This window comes from Agelaius phoeniceus, chromosome 11 (genome assembly GCF_051311805.1).
Source record: "Agelaius phoeniceus isolate bAgePho1 chromosome 11, bAgePho1.hap1, whole genome shotgun sequence".
Lineage (NCBI taxonomy): Eukaryota > Metazoa > Chordata > Aves > Passeriformes > Icteridae > Agelaius > Agelaius phoeniceus.
Window position 1 is genome coordinate 8,266,698 of NC_135275.1, and position 20,679 is coordinate 8,287,376.

Consider the following 20,679-nt stretch of genomic DNA (forward strand, 5'->3'; position numbering starts at 1 on the left):
AGTTCCTCACCTGGCCAGTGAATGTCAGCTGATGTCCTGACAAGGTCCACATAGTCTTGGCTTTTATCATGTCTTCTATCAAATGCAGACCAGGAACAATGTGCATTTTGCACAACTGCTCAGCAGCTGTGTCCTTTGGGGAGGAAAGCCCACATAAAAAAAGAAAAATGACAGGTTCTTTCAAAAACTTCGTTTACCACAACATCACCTTTCTCCCAGCTAACACATACACAGAAATTCTTAGCATACAAGACTGAGCTTTCCTCTTCATTTTGACTCACTGGAGTAGCACCCTGGCAAAACCCTCATGTTTGTCTGCACATGCAAGAGGGAGACTGATTAACCTGCAAGTGACTTTAGAGGAATCCCCTGGACAGAAACCTATTGGACTTGGACAAATTAAAAATTATCCTCGTATGCTCCAGACTATAAAATTTGCTGAAGCTCCCCGAGTGCAATCTTTCCGTATGCTGGACCATGCAGGTGGTCTAATCTGCTGAAATTACATTTAACTTCCTCTGGGTTTACCATCATTGCTGTTTTTTAGAACAATCTTCTGTCACTTTTTGTCAAATGATTTAGGTGGGACTGATCCTTGGGGGAGCAGGTCGACTAGGTAACTTGGTGGCCTCTCCTGATATATTTTCTATGGATCCAGAAGTTAGTATTTTTGACCATAGTTTGAAATTCCAATATTTTGGTGTAAAAGTTGGCCCCTTTAGAAAATCACACCCTCAGATAGTAAAAAGGTACTTAAAGCTTTAATAATAGTCTTACATAAGAGTGACTTTCCCGACATTAAAAACAAACAAAAAAAACCTCTGTCAGTATTGAAGAAAGAAATGGAGTTTTTAAAAATGTGAGGGATGTAACATCCTCTATAAGGCTACAACTTAACCAGACAATGAAAAGTATTCCCAAGAGATGATTTCTAGAAATAGTGCATGCCAAAGTTCCTCTCTTGTATCAATCAGTTTTTACACGCTGCAGACCTGAAGTGGGAAAGAACCTTAAGAGAAAAATTTGCTAAAATCAAGAAAACTTACATTGAATTCCATTCTATCAAGAATGGGAAGAAGGGATGGTACAAAGACTGTGAAGGGCCCATATTTAGTCAGCAGTGTTGAGCATCCAGAGGCTGTAAAATGAGGGGCAGTGTGAAGTAGTTAGGCAGTGATGGTTTAACCACAGCAATAAAAATATTTCTCTTGTTAACAGCACAATTCATTCTACACAGTATCAGCCTGGTGCAAGCAACAAGTATTCATTTACAAGGAAGTAGAGGGAGTTTGGCACTGCTACCCTGTCCCCAGCTTGCTCCACCCCCCAAGCAAAATAAAAAAGCATTTACCAAACATTTTCTTGGCGACGTTTAGCTTCCTTATAAACCTTCCTCGCAAATTGTGCTGATTTATCTCACCCAAGAGATCTTTATAGCAACTTCTCCCATCTCCAATCTCCCCCTCTTTGCACACACAGCTATGAGGCAAGGATGAAACATAACAAACCATTGTAAACCAGTTTGCAACACATTCAACAATTGCCAAGCAGAACAACATGTCAGTGTCTACACTTGGAAGACCAATCCCAGTTCTCACATCTTAGAATCATAGAATGGTTTGGGTGGGAAGGAACCTTAAAGATCACTTAGTTCAAACCTCCCCTGCCATGAGCAGGGACATCTTCCACTAGACCAGTTGCTCAGGGCCCCACCCAACTTGGCCTTGAACTCTTCCAGGGATGCTGAGTAACTTCTGCCTAAACTGAGTGACAGGAAAAAAGATTCACATTTCTGCCAGGAAAGCCAATTTGTATCTACCCAAAGAGAATGGAGATGCATCTTTCTCAGATACAAACGACATAAGGATTGTCTGCTCTAAAGTTCAGAGTACAGATTGCCACAATATAATTATTGGCACCTTTTTTAATTAGATATTTAGTCAGTTGTAGTAATTTCAGCATCTGAAAATCTGAGGTTATGCGTAAAACCCACAGGCTAAGTGATGATCTATCAAGCAGCTCCTATGTGACCCCTTGGCTGCAGTGAGAAGCCAGTCCAAGCACACCAGGTAGCTACAGTTCATCTGGAGCTCACTGAGGGGCCCAGACAGGTTAATGACTTTTCCAGAAAAGCTTATCTACATGTGAAAATCTCTGTCCTGGTTCACACGGGTTTGCAGTCATCACTCAGAGACTACCAAAGCTGTTTTTTCCCGTTTGGGCTTTGTCCAAGTATCAGCTCTGCTCTTTCTGTGTCAGCCATGCAAAGACATGCGACACAGGGGAGGAATTTGACTCCACTCCAGCCTCAGAGGGCTCAGTGCCAGCTGCTGGGAAACAGATCTGTAAGGCAGGGACTGCACTGAACACTGTGTCCTGAACTGTGCTAGCACATCTTCAGAAAGGGAAGCCACGGTGTTTCAGTCTTGGCCTGGAGCACACAATGAGCAAGTGGATGCTAATAGTTTTAGCAGCACTGGAGAAGGAAGGATCAAGGAGATGGGATTGCTCTTTCCCTCCTCAGTGTCTCAGAGAAGCTCTACCTTTTCTTGAAAACATGTAAAATTCTCAGGGAAGTTTTCTCTGGTGTTTGAGAAGCCATTATGCAAAAATGATATTTCTCATCTAAGCGGTACAAACTTGTAGTTTTGCTGCAAAGGACTACGTGAGGTCTGGTGTTTCCTCACTCAACTTACCCCTTCTCTGTCACTCTGCAACTCTAATTTATTTATTGCTTACAGATCTGACTGGGAGAAGAGACAAAGTCTTATTCCTTATTATCAAATATGCACAAATGTGAGCAAATAACCACACATCTCCCTTTTAATGATTGATTATTAACTTCTACCACCACTAGCTTGGGGAGTTACACCTCCAGCTCACATCAAAGAAGACTCTGCCACCCCAGATTTAAAGCATTTTGTGACCCATGTGCAATAATTTACAATGGCTGATGTCAAACTCTTCTTCCAATAGGTTTGTTACAAACAGGTTCTTCTCAAAGGGTGACTCTGGCCTGTAGTCTTGAGATCACCATCAGTTTCTTCAAAATTCAGTTCACCCAAACCAAGTTTCCATTCTAGCTGCAGAAAAAGCTTCTTCATTTGCAGTTTTCAAAGTGGCTTACCTAGGAGTCCCCTGAGAGTTAATTTCACACGTGGCAGTCAGGTCACAATGGTACTGCCGGCAGTCGCTGGGAAATGCCAAACACTCGGATGAAGGAGGTCTCCTACTCATCCCAGGCTTGCAAACACACGTTGCCTAAGGGAAGGCAACACAGTGATCATAGAGCTGTATTCACCATCTTTTACCCTGTGAGTAATCCTACAAAAGAGCTGTCTGGTTTCCCTTTGCATAATCTGAGGTGAGGAGAGCAGATTTGACCAGCACATTCATCAGTTCATGCGAAGATCTCCCCTGGACAATTTTGGTTGTTATTGCCTTACCTCTCCTGGACGTCTGTAAATACAAATTGTAGAGTTTTCTGGGCAGCCTCCATTGCTGTCAACACAAGGGTTGATGGGCTGGCAAATCTTTCCATCTCCTTGAAATCCTTCTTTGCAGGTACATTCATACGTACGAGATCCAAGAACTTTACATACAGCAAAGGGAGAACATGGAGAAGGAGCACAAGGATCCTGAGCTGCAATTAAAGAGATTAGAGGTGAGCAGAACCAAACTTCTGTTTTCAAAACAGCGCTTAATTCAGCACAGCACACTGTAGGCATGGAAAGAATGGAGCATAAGGAATTTGTACTGTTAAATTTCTAAAATTTCACAGGGAAATGAAATCATTCCAAACAGCAGACATTTGGGGGTTTTTATTCTGAGGAATTTGGATGACACATTTTTCATACTATTTCAGTAACAGAAGTGTGAGTGACAGAGGATGCTTGGATTGGTTCTGAATTTGCATCATATCTGAGGATACATGAAACTGCAGTTTGGTCAGCAAAACCTGTAAAGCGCCAGAAAACATCTATCCATAGCTAGCTCATCACATGCATCTTATCAATGTTCTTTTAAGGAAACCAGTTCAAAACCTTAAATTTGAAATCAGTGAAGAACTCCTTGGACTCCACACATTATTTTAACTGGTTCAGACTCACCAACATCCTGCTGTCACTACTTAGTGCATAATTATAAGTGAGTGCTGGATGGAACTTGCAACTTTAATTCACTTCTTGCTTTTATGACCAAGTGAAAGGAGAGCCAAAAGCTTAGCCTTTAATCTTATGGGTATTCCTGAAAAAAAGGGGCTTAAACCTCTGCAGTGAAGTAGGCATTGTGTTCACAGTAATCAAACTCCTCTGCAGATAGCAGTGTGATAGGTTTTTTCCAAACAGGACCATTTAGGGTCACAGAGAAGTTTCTCACCTTGGCAAGTGCTGCCCTGTTTTCTGTAGCCCAGCTTGCAGTCACACAGGGCTGTCCCATCCCTCACCACACACTCGCTGTTGGCCTCGCACGTCACACCTTTGCAAAGGGGGAGCTCTGCAGTCACACAGCAAAGAGAGTTTCCCTTTGAGCATGTAGGGCACTGGTAGGAGATATAATTCACCTTACACAATATCTGGAAATAAAGGCAAATGTGGTTTCCGAGGACCCCAAATTGGCAAAAATGCCAGAGGATATGAGCAGTGCAGGCAGCTCTAAGTTCCTGGCAGTCTAGGTAGTAAGGCCCCCCAAGGCTGAGAGAAGAGGTCCAGCTGGTGTCCAGAGAAAGAACAGAGGCATACAGAGATGGTACATCTTAATCCCTGTCACAAAGTGGGCAGTAAACCCCATCTCTTCCCTCTATCTTGATCTCCAGTGCTCAAATCATCTTTCCTCTACATTCCCAACCTGTTCAGTGCCTCCCTGCCCCTTTAGAGACACCCAAGCCCACATCACAGGGCTGCTCTCCCAGCCCCTCTGCAGCTACCAGTGTGTTTACCTTGGTCACACCTGGGGCCTGTGTAGCCTCCATAGCACGTGCAGCTCCCATTCCCAGCGACGCCGCTGTTGCATTCCCCGTGCACACAGTCACACTCTGCAAGGGATGTCAGACAAAGCTTCAGCCCTTTGGCTGCCAGGCAATGCACAGGGCTCCAGGAACACACTGGCCAGCTACCCTGGCACTTGGCATCCTGATTTCCTACCAATAATCCACTAGCTCCTTTTAAAATATGGCCATGCCAGCCAGAGCTTTGAGAGGGTAAATTGCATGTCCTGGGCTCAAGAAGATGAGATAAAGAGCAGTTCTGAATGCAAGACCTAGACCAGCTTTTCAGGCGTGTGTTTTAACACATGGGTACAACCTCCAAGGTCACACCTATCTCACATGTGTGGACACAAGGAAGCAGGAGCTAGACAAAAAGGGCTCCTGTAACAGCCAGGCTGCACTGCCATAATTCACTTCCCAAAGTGCCATACATGAGAGGCAGCATGGTGTGTAATCATGTTTTTATAGAGGAAGGAAGGAAAAAGCTGGGAGACAAGTGGAGCTGTTTTAGGAGTCTGAAAAACAGTTGGGAAGTGAGTGTGGGTTGTTTTAGGGATGTAGGTAATGGCCTGGCTAGAAAGAGAGAGGAAAGTGGGACAGCCTGGGTAAGGGGGGGAGAGAGAGATTTACAATAGGAAAAATGGACTGTTTGAGTGAGAGACTGAGGATCATTTATTTAGTGGGACAGTGCAGAAGGGCACAAAGACAAAATACCCAGACACCTGCTATTGAACACTGCCAGCTCTCTGCCACTTTCCCCCTCTTCAGCACCTTCCTCACTCAACCTCTTCCTCCTCCTTCCTTGTTTTCAGTTATTTTTGTAGAGGTTTCACTTGAATGACTTGTTCTTACCTGACTGACAGTCTGGGCCAAAACGATTTTCATCCTTGCAGTTCTGGCAGCCATACCCACTGTATTGCTCCTAGAAGGGCCCCAAAATGTGTCAGGTATTATTTTTCTGTATCGCTCTATTGTTTCACACATCATTATAGTTTCAAGTCTCTCCCCATTTTTGATTTTCTGTGATATCTGAAGCAACACAGTGAAGAAAACTGATCTGCTCAGTGCTCCAGTACTAACCAGCCCCCATGGCAAAGGAGATCCCAGTGTAAGCTGACACACAGAGGGCATGCAAATGCCAGGAAACTCTGCTGGGCACTGAGCAAATAATGTCCTAATTACAGACAGACAGGAAAGTTCCAGCTGGCTCCTGATATCTCTCTGAAAAAGGGATCTGGAGTTCATTAATACCAGTGGGATTTTTTACATTGATTTTACAGGGTCAGGGACTTTCAGCATACATTTTAGTTGATATAAGGTGTCTTTGAGTTAAATCCAAAATCAACTTTTCTCAAACAAGAGTCCAAGAGGTAGGATTTGAGCTGTTAATTAAGGGTGTTGCAAAAATATACAGTTCATCAGGGAAAGTCTAACACTGATTAATTACACTACACATTTTAGAAACATCACTCTATTCAATTCAAGTGTGCAGGAATTGTTTATACTTTGGTTGTACTAAGTGTGGAGTAGTAAAGAAAAAAGAAAAAAGTATCTACCCTAAATTCTTTCTCATCTCTCCCGTTTTTCCTGAGAGAGGGAGCCTCTGCTTAACTGGGTACAGCTCATTAACAGCCAAGTGTCTCAGGGCTACTTGCAGCTGCAGACAGATACAATTATTTCAACTGATCAGGGGTTAAATTAAAGCAATTCTTTCCTTATTTCACCCTTGAGATTCTTCCCAGCTCCACACCATCACCAACAGTGTTTTAGTGCTATTGCTGACAACAGCAATGCTGCAGGAAAACCACAGACACTGATGCTGGGATGAGAGGAGCTGCAAATGCCTTCCAGGCAGAAGGGCAGCCTCCACCCAGAGCTCCTGCACAGACACCACACAAACAACTCCCTCTGACAAAGCACATCACCCTTAGAGAAAATCATGCCCTCACCTTGCAGATGCAGGTCCCATTCTGCTGTATACCATCCAAACATGTCCCATGGCCATTGCAGGGATTTTCAGAGCCTCCTGGACACTCTAGCAGGGAAGAGACAGGACAGATGAGATTAAATTGAACAACCAGCACCTTCCCATCTCCCCCTGGCCCAGGTATTCCAGCTGTACAAAACAAAGGCCAATTCACCAGCAAATCATCCAGCATGCCTAACACTGGCCCAGAGGTGAAAGGTCTAAGGAAAAGTCCCAACAAGCCCTAACTAAATTTCAAGAAAGGCACTGAAACATGTTTTGAGGTTGGGCCACTGCTGCCAGCAGCACTGAGAGGTGAGGGCAGTTCTGGAACTAGGAACAGACAGGAGCCTGCTTTGCAAAGCCACTGAGCATTTTCAGCTCTCCTTGACTTCATGGAGCGCTGGAAGTGTGCCCAGAAAAACAGGGTCTCCACATCTTTAGAGTGGGGTACCTCCAAATTCTGAGGACTATTTCTGATAATTCTGAAATCTGTGATTTCTCTGATGAAACTAGTTGCTTATTGAAAGCTATTATGAGAACAGGCTCAAGCACTCAAACAGTCTCCCCTTTTCTGCAGAACTGGAGGGGGCCTTTCCATATTCTTTCAGTCAAACATGTGAGAAGCTTAGTAGATCTTGATTTTGGATTTTTGACACAAGACAAAACAAATTCTCATTAGTTGGCATAAATCTGAGTGGGAGTTTTGGGACTGTTACTTTCACCTTGGGTTGGAATTGCTAAGTATTCTCTGTGGCTGAATAGCTGACTGACTCCAGAGTATAGAGCAGCACACGTGGCACACGCGCTGCAGACAAGAGGGATATCAGAAAGATCTTCCTCTTCCTTTGGAAACTTTTGCAAAGAGGAACAAAAACATCCCTTTCCAAAAGTTTATTTTTATAGAAGAGACAAAAGGAAGTTCCACCACAGGAGGTTATGTTATGTGTTAAATGTAAGGGGATTCAACTCATCTGGAGCAAAGAGATTATGTGCTGAACAGACAGATATGCTCCCAGACAAACAATGGAGACCTTGTGAGTGTTCAAGAAATAATGAAAATTAATCACCTCAATATATATTTAATACCTCCTATTAAATAGTTTGACCTGTTCAACAGCTGGAGGTTGTTGTAAAAAACCCCAAAACTTACCATAGCACTCTGTACCCCAGAATCCTGGACAGCACTTTTTCTCCTCAATTTCCTTCTTACACATGTGATGGCACCCTGGCAGGGAAAGGGTATTTTCTCCTAACTTGACAGAGTATCTTAAAAAGAATAATCCAAGATTATGATTATACCACAAACCCAGCACAGGCCTGCTGGAGGGTTTCTAGGCAATCCCACTGCAGTGCCCTGGCCTCTGAAGGGAAGGCAGGGCCCTCATCCCCTGTTCCATGCACACACACAAGAGGTTTCACTCCAGTTATGTCTTCTCTAAAGAGGCCCATTCATTCAAGCCTCAGAGTTTGGTCAGAAGAAACCTGTCAGGGACTGGGCACGAGACAGGATCTTGCATCAGGATGGAATCCTTGGGTGCTGAAGGGTTAAACAGCACAGAAACAAAGGTAGGGTGACTCAGCATTCAACTCCACATCTAAAATAAGTTTGAAAGAACAAAATCTCCTTTCAGGACTCATCCTTTTGTGTCTTTTACTGAAGATTCCAGATCAAAATGCAGTAAATTTGGATTTAATAGCCATATTATTCACAGATTCTCTATTAAATCTTGGACAAATGCCTTAAATCCCTCAAGGAAGCATCTTCTTTTCAACCCATCATCCCTCCCCTCCACACACAGGGTGAGTCCTTGGTGGCAGTGCCTCTCGTTCTGCACGTACGCGGTACAAAACTATTCTTGGGTCTGTCCAACAACCACCACAAGAGTAGATAACACTCAGAAAAGTTGCATAGACTCACATTATTCTTACACTTCATTTTATTTTTGGCACCACATCCTTCCCAAAAGGAACTTGGAAATTATCTCAATAGCATTGCTGCTTTGGCTTCCATCTGACTCCTGTGTGTGTGCAAAAGCTGCTATAAGCTGCAAAACTGCCACCACTATTTTTAAAGTATTTTGAGGGAATCAGAGAAAGAGCAGACAATGGGTCTATATATTAACAGTTAACATTCACCACTGAATACATACACAAACAATAATCTATAGTGTTTCATTTTACAAAAGCCTCCTAGTAAATTCAGTTTTCCTTCATCCTTTTCCTACCTGCCAAACTCAACAGAGTATGAGCAAGGAACACATGAACAAGCAATTGTCATAAAGTGAACTAGGAAGGTTAAAAGTTCAGAGGATTATTGCTGGAAGCTGGGAGGATATACAAGGGGAACTATCATTAATTTTTTTTCTTAATAAGCCACTAAGGAATTCTGGGTCTGAAACAGGTTTTTATGCTAGACAGACCTCTGTTAAATTGCTATACAGCAGGATTAACAAACCCAGGTTATTTGGGGCAAGTTAAAAGGTTATTGTCATTTAATTTGTTCTGTGTATATAGAACCTGCCCAGCCAAAAGTCTGTGGGATTTGCAGAGAGACAAAAGCAACAATAATAGGGGCCATAAACCCATCTGAAACAGAACTCCATGGACCTTTACAGCTCAAAACCACGTGTGTGTTCTCCTGAAGAGCACACTGCTCCCTGCATAGAAGGGCTGCACCAAAAGCATTACACAGGAATCAGGCCTTACCTGCAGTCCTTGACCCCTGTTCTTTGGGTGGTCCTTGACCAGCCTCTTGGACAGAACATTTTAGACACTGCAGCACAAGAAGTACACGCTGTATTCAAGGTGAACATTGTCTTGATATTGCATCGCATGGATTTTAACTTAAAAAGAAAAAACAGCACGGAAATAGCCCCAGATTAAATTGTTATCCCAGGCACTTATCTTGCCAATCTTGTAATATCTTTATCAAGTTGCACCATGAGTTAGATATCACTGGGGTGGGCAGTGGCTAGTGCAGCACACTCTCCCATGGACTAAACCCTCCTGCCAAGGTGCTGCATGCTTGGATCTACTGGATCTCAGCTAGAAGCAACAGATCAGGGCAGATCACAGCTATCTTATCCTTCCCCTATGACCCACAGCAAAATTTCTAACCATTCTTAAAATAACCACAACTCTGCACTGCTTATTTCAGCTGATCTTTTACAAACATGTGACAGTGGTGTGTGAGGACAAGCCCTAAATTAATAACCCTTGCCAGAAGACACTGAATTAAAAGGCCACAAAACATTTATCTTTTCTATGCCACTGATAAATCCAGCTCATTGCTATTCCATGGATCTGCAGAGCTGACTGTGTTAGTTCAGTCTATTTCCCAGAGCCAGAAGCTGCTCACAGAAATATTTCTCATGGCAACTGTCTGTGAGGAGGCACAGGGAGATGGATGGAAAGGAAAAGTGCTCTGCATCTCTCTGAACACCTCAATGCTTTGACCCGAGCTGAGAAGGACTCCATTAACACTGGCATGAAGATCAGGTAGGACACTTGGATACATCACGTGGCTGGTGAATAAATCAGTAAGCCCTTCCACCCAGCCAGAATGACTTTAGGGATTTGGTTTTCCTCCTTTCCTGCACCCCTGCACAGCTTTGCTTTTCCAAGAGAAACACAGATGACAAAGTACAGCCTCAAGTGGGAATGATCATCATCACATGCCAACCTGTCATTAAAACGTGTGATTTTGCTCCAAAAGCATTTCCTTGAATTTCTAAACTTCTGGAAACAAGCAACTGCATGGAAACCTCATTGGTAATTTTGAAAAAGACAGTATTTGCCACTGCTGATGACAGAGAAAAGCTGGGAGGCATGAGCTGTGTATGCTCCAGAAGGTCATTGACTGGAAAAAACCCAGAGCTCATCTCAACTGTGCCTCTACAGGCATTGTATTTTCTAAAAATAAAAACATTGTATCAAATTTTGGGAGAGGCCTTGATCTGGAATTTTAAAGCCAATCCTGAACAATCCTGCTAATGCAGCAGCCCTCCTGTCCCCAGAACTCCTTGTTTTGGATTCCCATCAGCAATCTCAGTTTTGTTTCCTCTGAACTTAAGCCCAAACACATACATTTGCCTCAAGGCAAGGGAGGAAGCCCATGGCTTCCCATCAGTTATCAAGAGCTCAGGAAGGCCCTCCCAGATGATAGGCAGAAGACCCTGACAGGAAAACCTCCCAAGAGATAACCCTCAAGTCTCAAGTCCACAGGGACATATCCCTGGAATATTTCCTGACTCCTTCCCCCTGACTGGAGCTGTTGAGCTTTTGCTCGTGTTTATGGATCCACCTTCTGCAGCCATACATGCAAGAATGCTGCCCAGTGAAGGAAATTATTTCTGTGGCTATGGTTGCCCTTCCCATGGATATTAACTTCTAGTTCTGCTTCTGAGGTTTTCCTACCATACAGCAACCTCCAGTTCCCCTGGCAGCAGAATCCCTAGGAATCTCTTATGTCGAGGACTCCCTTGCAGTATAAAGAGCTCAAAACCAATTTGAGATCCACCAACTCCATCTCTCCTGTGAGCACCAGCTTTACTGATGTTATCCAGCAGAACAGAGATCAGCTTTGCTGTTCCTTATGCACAGAGCAGGCAGAGGAGATTTCCAGTTTTTCATGGAGAAAAGCAGAGAAAAAGAACAAACAATATGGATGAACAAAGGAGGTGCTGCCTCCAGAGTACTCTGACTCTAAAGACCAGCAGGGCCATTGATGGGGTCAGCCATCTCATTGGATCTTAAATGAGGGCTCCAGATTAAAGCTGGGCTTTTGAAAGGAGCCAGTTGAAGCCAGGCACATGGGTCTCACAGAACAGACAGCTCCTGCCTTTTTGGTTCCACCAAATCCCAGCATTAGCCTTTCCTGAGACAATGCCTCAGAAAAAGGAATGGGAAGATGCCTGAGCAAGAAATACAAGTGTGGACTCCTTCCTGTGAGTTAGAATTATGCCACAAACCTCTACCAGGCATCTGAGCCACCCTATCTGTATCAAAAAGACCAATAAACAGAGCACAAAACACTAAATTAAATTTCTCCAACCTTCTATTTCATCTGTACTTTCAGGCATCAGACACAGTTGGGCCATTAAATGAGTTCTCTATCACGATGGTGCAGGAAGACACCATTATTCACACGTTATTCTATTTCCCTTCTCCTTCCTTCATCAATGTGGTTCCATTTCTCAATGGAAATGAAGAGTGGGAGAGGTGGATGTCTGCCATTCCTCCCTGTTGGCATGTTTAATTACTTGCAGACCTCTAAGACAAGACAGTTATTGTGGAATCCCCTCTACCCTACTGGGACACTAGATAAGCTTAGGCAGCTTTCCAGTAAGACCTTCCCCTTTTTATAAGGAAATATGCTTGTGTCAGCAGCAACAGGCAGGAGGAAAGAGGAAGAAAACAGCTGAGTGGAAAAGTATTAAAAAAATATTTCCCTTCTAATTTGAGTGACAGAACTGATGAAGCAGTCATTTTCTGGAGAGTTTTTCTTCTTAGGAAAGCAGAAGAGGGAATCAAGGGACATAAATGCAACAGTCTGGATACTCAGATTCTGGAAAGGATGAAAGACAGACAGAAGTTTGAGTCAGAAGTGGCTCCTGGGGCACAGCCTCATGGAAAACAATGATGCACTGCTCCCTTGGGCTCATCTTTGACTGCTGTTCCTAAGTGCAAAGCCACTGGAAAGGAAGTGCCAAGAGGGAATATCTGTCCCTGTGATGCAGCAGTGCTGCCTGGTGACAGTCACTGTTCTGATCAGGTGATGTTGTGAGCCTGGACTGGGTCACAGTTTGTGTACAAAGGAACAGGAAAGGAGGACTGATGCTCTCAAATATCTCCAAAATGAAATTTTTAAAGCAGAAGACATCCAGCTGTAGCCAAAAGAAGTTAAGAGCCAGGGTGCCTCTGTCTTCCAGGCCGTGCTGTACTCTCTCCCTGCACTCAAATGCTTGTGCAAGAGCAGCCACTGTTCTCTGCACTCAGCTGAGACACACAGAAGCTTCTGGATGCTGCAGTGTTTCCTTCCCTCCTCTCTGAACAGATGTCCCTCACTTCTCAAGCGCTCATTTCTCGTACTCCACCTCAGGAGAATAAGCTGGGAAGTATTTCGTAAGGGCTAGTTTCATTCCCCTCATTTTCACTCTTTATCTTTTCCTCCCAAACCACAACACAAATCCTTCTGCATGGTAAAAATCTCAAGGAAGAAAGAAAAACATATTTGGACGTCAGTGCTCGGCTCCAACAATCCTGGGAGCCAGTTCTGGAAATAGCCATTATCTAATGAATCACCAAGTTTCCAGGGCATTTGTCCTTTACAAAACAGAGCTGTAGACACATGCTCGAGTCATTATAGTCATGAACCTCCCCAAGAAGTTCTCAATAACATTTGAGCTGAACAGAGCAGCAGCTCCTGGACACAAAAACTCTTCACACTTGTTCAAGGAAGACACTTTGTAGTGTGAAGATGAACAATCAAGCTCACAGATCACAAAACATGAGATTTACTGTTGCCCTGGGTTTCCCAGCATCTCAGCTGTGGAGCACTGGACACATGGGGATGCTCAGACCACTCTCCTCATTTCCCACCATTCCTCCTCCAGCACAGCCTGGGATTGGCCTCCTCCCAGCAGAAAAACTTCCATGGTTCTCACATCTGCTGCATCTTCCCCAGCCCACAGCAAGAGGTATGAAAAACCAAATCAGACTAACTGTCATGTTTGAACCATTAAAGCTGAGCCCTGGGGTAACATCACTGAAAAACAGGCAGCACACAATCTCTCTTCTCTCTCAATGGCCCTGTGAGCCAAGAAAAACCTCCTGTGGAATCACAGCACTTTTATTCCAATCAGATCCAATGGGTTTTCTAAACTGCCAGAGAAAGCTTCATTAGATCCTTATTTTTCCTTATCTCCCATTATAACCTTACAAATGTTTCTTCTCTTTCTCCATAAAGAGGGAATTTTTGAGGAAAAAACTCCAAAAGGGAGTTATTCCTGGATTAAGTTAGCTGCTCCAGAGGTGATTCAAAACATTTAACTTCTCTGTAAGTGGGTACTCACTACCTAACAATGTAACTGTTTCATGCTAAGCCAGACTCCTCAATGATTACAGAGATCAACAGAGTGTCTCCATGCAGAGAGACTTACATTTCACCTTAGAGCAGCTGAAGACACAAGCCCATGCCTCTGAACACAATCTGAAACCCATCTGCCTGGAACCCACATCTCCAGACAGATCAAATCCTCCCCTAGAAACACTTCATGTTTGTGTTCAAGTCACCATAATGATCCTACAAGCCTTCCCAGTATTCATTTATGGCCCTTTCATGAGACAGTCCATACAGAAGCTTCCACATAAAGGTCTGACACTGAAGCATCTTTCCAGTCCTCTGGCTTTTTCTAAATCAAGTCCTTAAGACTCACAGGTCTGTCCACTCCCCACAAGGCCCTGCTGTGTCATTCAAGACAAGACAACCCTACACAGGGTGTTTCCTATCCCCAGGGAATTTCCAAATGCCCCCCACAACTCCAGGCTTAGCAGGCCAGTTCACTCCTCCAACAGCAGGACACAAGGAAGGGGATGGCAGTAGACAATATAAAATTAATTAGTGTGAATTCCAGCCCACAGGAACTGGGCTGCCTCACCACAGAGTCTAGAGAACAGATCTACAAAGGTATCACACATTCTCCTAGGTGCTGCTGCTAAACACAAGAACGGAGGGGAAGGAATCAGAAGAAAATCAACAAAATTGAAATAAAATGGAAAGTATTCCACAATCCTTGCTGAGGAGCTTTTGGGAAATGTACTTGAAACAAACTGTTGCAAAGGGACAAATTGATGAGACTTTAAAAATTATTTTAAAGTAAAATTCTCCTGGGAAACTTATGGATCTGTCCTGATGGATACAAAGTTCCTCTCCCACATACTGAAACTAGCAGAAGACAAAGATGCTGAGCATTTCCCTCTGATGTTGCTTCTTTCAAGTTCAATGCCTAACACAGACACAAATTTAATCTGATTTAAAACTCAAGCAGCTCCCTTCAATCTTATATTTAGTTCCTGAGTTTGGACTACAGAGAAGATACCTTACAGCCCTACAGTTTTTACTGATTTTATTCTGCACCTAACTAAATGTAAATAAAAAAAATGAGTTGTGGAGAGGACTATTTCCTAACATGCTACCATCCAAATGTGAAGAACTTTTCAATGAACATTTAAACAAAGATCCGCAGACTTACCTTCTGACTCTGGCAGTCAGCTGTGGGAGTGAAGCATGCTGCTAAGAAGAAAAACAGCAATCCAGGAGGATGCATTTTCATGCTTTTACAGGCAGGACCCTTTACACAAAAGGGGTGGCGAGAGAGGCTGCAATTTCTGTAAGATAACACCGCCTACTAAGAATCAGATCCAAGACAAACCAGAGGTTAAAAGTAAACAGGGAGAGAGCATTTTTGCACTGTGCTTTTTGGCTGCAAAGCCTTCAGAAATGGATCTGCTACTTCTAGTGTGATTTCTGAATCAACACAAGCTTTTTCTTTCCATTCTTTTTTTAAATGCACAAGCAGAACTCCTAAGTAAAAGGTTTACTGAAAACAGGAACATCTACGGATTTCCTCTTACATATCAGTTCAAAACAGAAGGAAGGAAATCCTTAGTTTTCAACTAATTGGAATGAAAAGAGGTTAACTGTATGCTTAACAGAAGGCAAATGCAACGGGCAAACTTAAATACCATAAATTCATGAAGGGTAAGTTAATTTCCTTTTGCCACTGATGTGAATATGTCCATAAAACCTCCAAGTGAAGGTAGAGCTGGGCACTGCCTATGCCAAAGTATTGCAAGAACAAAGCAATGGAGTGACAGAACAGGAATGGAGCACGTTGCATCAATCAATCAATCAAGCATTTTGGGCAGGCTTTGATATTTTTATTTTAAACAGTTGACTTTCTCAGCAAGAAAAGCTGATGCTATGGCAGCAATGGCAAAATTTCTAATTTCCAAACACTCTGCTGACAGCTTGATGAATCCAAGGAGCATTTCCATAGCACTCAGAACAGAAAAGTCCCAAAACAGGGTTTAAAAAAATACACACTAACCTGAAGTACAGTCTGCAATTTATAGTCTCCTTTTGAATTTTACAAATAATTGATTATTGACAGATTTTCCATGTTCTTTGTCTCCCTGCCCTGCTAAGAGAGCCCACTATCCTGAGCAGTCTAAGGACTGCTTCTGTTAGCAGCAAATCTCGCTAAGTGATGAGGCACCTTCATATTTTCAGGCCATTAATAGCACATGAAGGTGCCAAAATGAGACCAGGACATGGAACCATTCTTGTGTTTACATAAATAATGAGAGCTTTACCACCTTTTTGCCCCTGCATCCCCACAAAGACACACATGCTGTAACACACGAGGCGCATAGGAAGCGCTGTACTTACTGCTGCCGTTAGCTGTGCTTCACTTCTGCCTTCATCCTACAGGGAAAGGCAGAATGATGAACAGCCAGCCCTGCTATATATCCTGCACTAACAGGAAGCAGATAAGGCACACAACCATCCACTGCAACCCATGTGAGCAGCACCAGCCCACAGCTCAACCCAACAGCTCAGCCCGCTTGTCCTGCCGCAGGACAACGGCAGCCCTGGGACTGTCGCTGCCCAACTGGTGCCACCCTGTCAAGGTCAGAGGGCTCACGCTGCTCTGGAAACCATTTGGTACCCTGAAGGTCTTCAAAATGAGGCAGAGACACCATGGCTCAGCCAGCTTGGGTGGGATGGGAAAGTCACAAGTGGGCAGTGGGGACACTTTTATAGAGAATGGAAGCTGTACAGTGTTTTCTTGGCTGCAGTCACGGCCCTGAGCTGGCCATGGAAACACAAGAATGAGGCTGCTCCTCTGCTCCATGCTGCCCCAGGAGGATTGTGAAGATTGTTGGGTTTTCCAAGAGCTGGCTGGATGACACAGGGATTAAGTTGCCAGCATCCACACATAGCTGAAAAGTTTTTAAGGTGAAAATAGCTCACCCTGGGGCACTGGAAGGTGCATTGGATTCTTTAATGGCTCAGCACAGAAAATGGTACAGGGCAAGAAAAGACACACCAAGACTGATTCCAGGGCTTTCCACTGCTGCTTATCATCACTGTATCTGACCTACTGCAGGGAAACCAGGAAGGGAGAGAAATGCTTGGTGAAATTCCTCTCTGAATTAAATAAATCAGATTCACAGCAACATCAAAAGGTTCACAGCCAGCTTCCTTATCTGACCTCACCTCAATTAAAGACTAGCAATACAAAAGCAATATACAGGCTAAAAATGCAAACAGTGAGTAGTGCCATTGTACAAGAGCAGAGCATAAACTGAAAAATCAAAAGGTCATCTGTCATTAGACCCTGCTTTCCTGACCAAGCAGCACTAGCAGTGTATGTTTCAGTCACTGCCTATGAGCTGCTCTGAGAGAATGGAAACTTTGCTGACACCACTGTTGGAGCTGGAACACCAAAATCTGCAACACTTTTGGATCTTCATGATTCTGGAAATTAGTAAGAAGGTGAATCACTGACCACCTCTAAATTAATAGATGGCCAAGAGCCATTAGTAATGTTCAGTGCACAGAAGCCAAGGTGCTCTCAGCAGCAGTTCCAGCTGGCAGTGTCATCAAAGATGGCAACACCAGCAGAGAAACAGCACAGGAAGGAAAAATGAGCCAAACAAACCCAAATTACTGCTCCACTCACAGTTTCTGTTCTCTTCTCATAGATGGATTCCTCCTAGGCAGATAAATGTATTTTCTCATGGATGACATCTATAAAAACTTTATGCCTTAGAGGCAAAATGCATTGGATCAATTTTTTGATTCCACTGTTTAGTCCAATACTCTTCAAAACTGCCAACAAACAGAAACCCCAGTTCCCTCACTCATTTCGATATTAGACCCACTCATGCACAGAGGCATCTCTACAAAGTATTTCAAACCCCAGAATCGCATAAAGCAAGATCCTGAGATCTGCCAGAGAGCCTTCATCAAAAGAGAATATTTAGGCAAGGCTTGTAAAGATCTGATGACAGAATACACAAACAGTCCTGTGCAGGCAGGGTAGGAGGCTTTGCAGCTGATCCTAGTCAATGTTTGATTGAAATAGGATTGTGCAAATCCACTTTTAAAGCATACAGTAGGAGTTGTCAACTGTCTGCCAGTGTGTTTATCTGTGAGGTTTCACACATGGATCTTATTTGTTTTGGAAAGCATGGAGATTAACTTATCTGTCAAGTGTCTCTTGCCCACATAACAGAAGGTGGCTGGTTTAACAGAAGTCACAGACGTGGGTCTCAGAAACATCTTCAAATTCTGGCCCTGACTTCTTCAAGATGACTGCTACAAAACACTTAAAATTTACCTCATGGGCTCAGTCTCCCCCATCATCAGCAGATTGTTGGCAACAAGGAAAGCTCAGGATTTTTCTCTCTCAGGGAAAAATTCCCTCTCTTTTTATTCATGCATCAATGACAAGCTGAGTCCTCTAAAGCGACTATTGTAAGACCTGGAATTTTTATTGTGTACACATTAACATTTAAAGTTGAGAATCTGCTGGTAAAAATTACTCAACCTGTTTCACAGAATAAGAAACCAAACCCCCACCTGGATACAGGCAAAGGATAAGGCTACAAACCCTCCCAGACTCCCTGCCTGTCTGTGCCATACACTGTGTTTTAAAATGCTGGGTCACCAGCTCTGCTCTGTGAAGTGTGTGCAGCTCTGACCAGATTGGGCAATTTCCTGCTATTGAAATCTTTTGTTTAGAAACCACAGAGCCAAGGCAAGTGATTTGCCATCCAGTCCACCTTGCCACACAGCTTCTCTGGGAACTGACCATTTGGTTACATCCACAGAGAGAAAAGGACTCTTGTTCTGCACTTCTGGCAAAGCTGGGAAAGGACATTAAGTCCCTTTGCTCTGAATTGTAAGGCTGTGAGTCTGAAAAGGATTAAACAGGCCAAGCCAATAGTGCTTGTGTCTAGGAATGGGGCCAGCTGAACCATACTTTACCCAACATACCCTCAGGGTCCTGGTGAAGATGCAATGACACAACCCTTATTTTCCTTTCCTCTTGGCAAGTTGGAAGGAACTAGAATTTTAAGGTTTGCTCATAAAAGCAAAAATCCTGCAAGGACTGCACAGAGAGTAGGAGTGTGTTTATCCTTCTCTTTCTCACACAGACACAGTAGTCCACTTCCAAGCAGACAGGTAGGGCTGCCTGAGCACAATGCTGTGGCACAATTTAGAAAGAAATTGTCATGGTTGCTCACATCCTGCTACTCCAAAACCTCTATGGGCAGCAGTCCCAACATCAGTAAATAAGTGCTTTAAGTCTGGCCTATCACTTTCTCTTGACTCTGAGTTCCTTTACGTGTTCTGCTGTAAGTGAAAAAGAGCAACATTTTCCTGTCTCTTGGTTTTAGTTTTGTACTTTTCCCATTTATTAATCTGGAATTGTACTGGAAAGTCAGACTCTAAATTCCCCACAGGTACCCAATATTAATTAGAATTCTGGGTACACTGTTTGTTCCAATAGCTGAGCTATTGATACTCAGTACCTGCTGACAGGAGCACAATGGCAGAGGCAGTGAGCTCTCCCATGAAGTGCTGCTGATTCTTCAGGCCCTGTCGTCTGTAAGGGATACCAAGGGCTTACAATGTGCTTGACTCAAGCTGTACCCAGCAGTTTGCCAAGGACAGCACTGAATGTCTGCCTGAGAACAGATGGAGATGGGAGTCAGAATCCTCCTAGCTCTGCATTTTCAGCAACTTCAGAGATGCCAGGGGCTCTTGTTATTCCCTCTCAGAGACCCTAAAGACTGAAGCACAAGGGCTTGGTGCCCACCTCATCTACTCTGGCTACTGCTCTTCATGCACCTATTCAGGCAGATTTTTCCAGTGCTGGCCAGTCTTTCTGGATCTAATGAACTTCCCATCTTCCCTTTTTCACATCAAATTTTAGCTTTCCAAGTTACTAAATGCCCTTAATTATCAGGTGGACACCCAGCTACAGAAGCTTGTTGTCTGCTCTGAGCTACAGCTTCCCTGCTTTTCCTCATGTGGCTGCTTTCTGCCTAAGATTTGGTATGTTTGAAGATTACTACTGCAGAAGTAAACTTCCTGATCAGAATGCAATTAAGATGCAACACCACTTTGTGTTACACCATTAAAAAAAACCCAGCTCATTATCAGGGCTGATAGAACAAAAAGCTGAAGGGCTGATGAAAATAAAAAAATACATGACTGTGCAGTACATCCACAGCCAGACAGAGCAGAGCTCTGTAAAGCAGCACAGGAATGGACACAGGACACACAGTATGCAGGTCACACTGTCATTTCTTCTTGCAGAGAAAACAGTGTAGCCTGGCAGCACCTCATTTACTTTCCTTCCTAATGAGGTTCACTTACAATTTTTTATTTGTAATACAAGGGAAGTTTTAAAACCTTTGGGCAGATCCTTGGCAGATGACACTGAACAAAAATATTGTCTGGGTCTTCCTAGTGTGGCAAAATTCTGTATCAGCTGCAAAGCCAGAACACAGAAGTTTGAGAGTTCAGGAGATACTTTCCTGACAAAGGTCCCCCCACCTGCCTCTGTGTGTTTCTGGTCATAACTTCAGCTACTCAGATATTGTCTTAATGTTGAACAAGGGTTGGAAGCTGGAAAGAATTTGAGGA

General features: G+C 43.6%; 1 protein-coding gene across 4 annotated transcripts in view; it reads right to left on the reverse strand.

Moving 5' to 3' along the window:
- STAB1 (stabilin 1) overlaps positions 1-16,490 on the reverse strand; it is a 53,758-nt gene extending 37,268 nt beyond the window's left edge. For all 4 annotated transcript variants that reach the window (XR_013183950.1, XM_077184805.1, XM_077184806.1 and 1 more), the window contains exons 1-13: positions 16,405-16,490; positions 15,206-15,341; positions 9,660-9,796; positions 8,104-8,219; positions 6,934-7,019; positions 5,837-5,906; positions 4,937-5,032; positions 4,378-4,494; positions 3,447-3,643; positions 3,128-3,261; positions 1,352-1,479; positions 1,047-1,138; positions 11-133 (exon numbers count right to left, since the gene is read on the reverse strand). Coding sequence is in view for 3 of the 4 variants with exons in the window: in XM_077184805.1 (XP_077040920.1) it covers positions 11-133; positions 1,047-1,138; positions 1,352-1,479; positions 3,128-3,261; positions 3,447-3,643; positions 4,378-4,494; positions 4,937-5,032; positions 5,837-5,906; positions 6,934-7,019; positions 8,104-8,219; positions 9,660-9,796; positions 15,206-15,286 (1,377 nt within the window). In the remaining variant the exon portion in view is untranslated. The remainder of the gene's footprint in view (positions 1-10; positions 134-1,046; positions 1,139-1,351; positions 1,480-3,127; positions 3,262-3,446; positions 3,644-4,377; positions 4,495-4,936; positions 5,033-5,836; positions 5,907-6,933; positions 7,020-8,103; positions 8,220-9,659; positions 9,797-15,205; positions 15,342-16,404) is intronic.
- Positions 16,491-20,679: the final 4,189 nt, after the last annotated feature.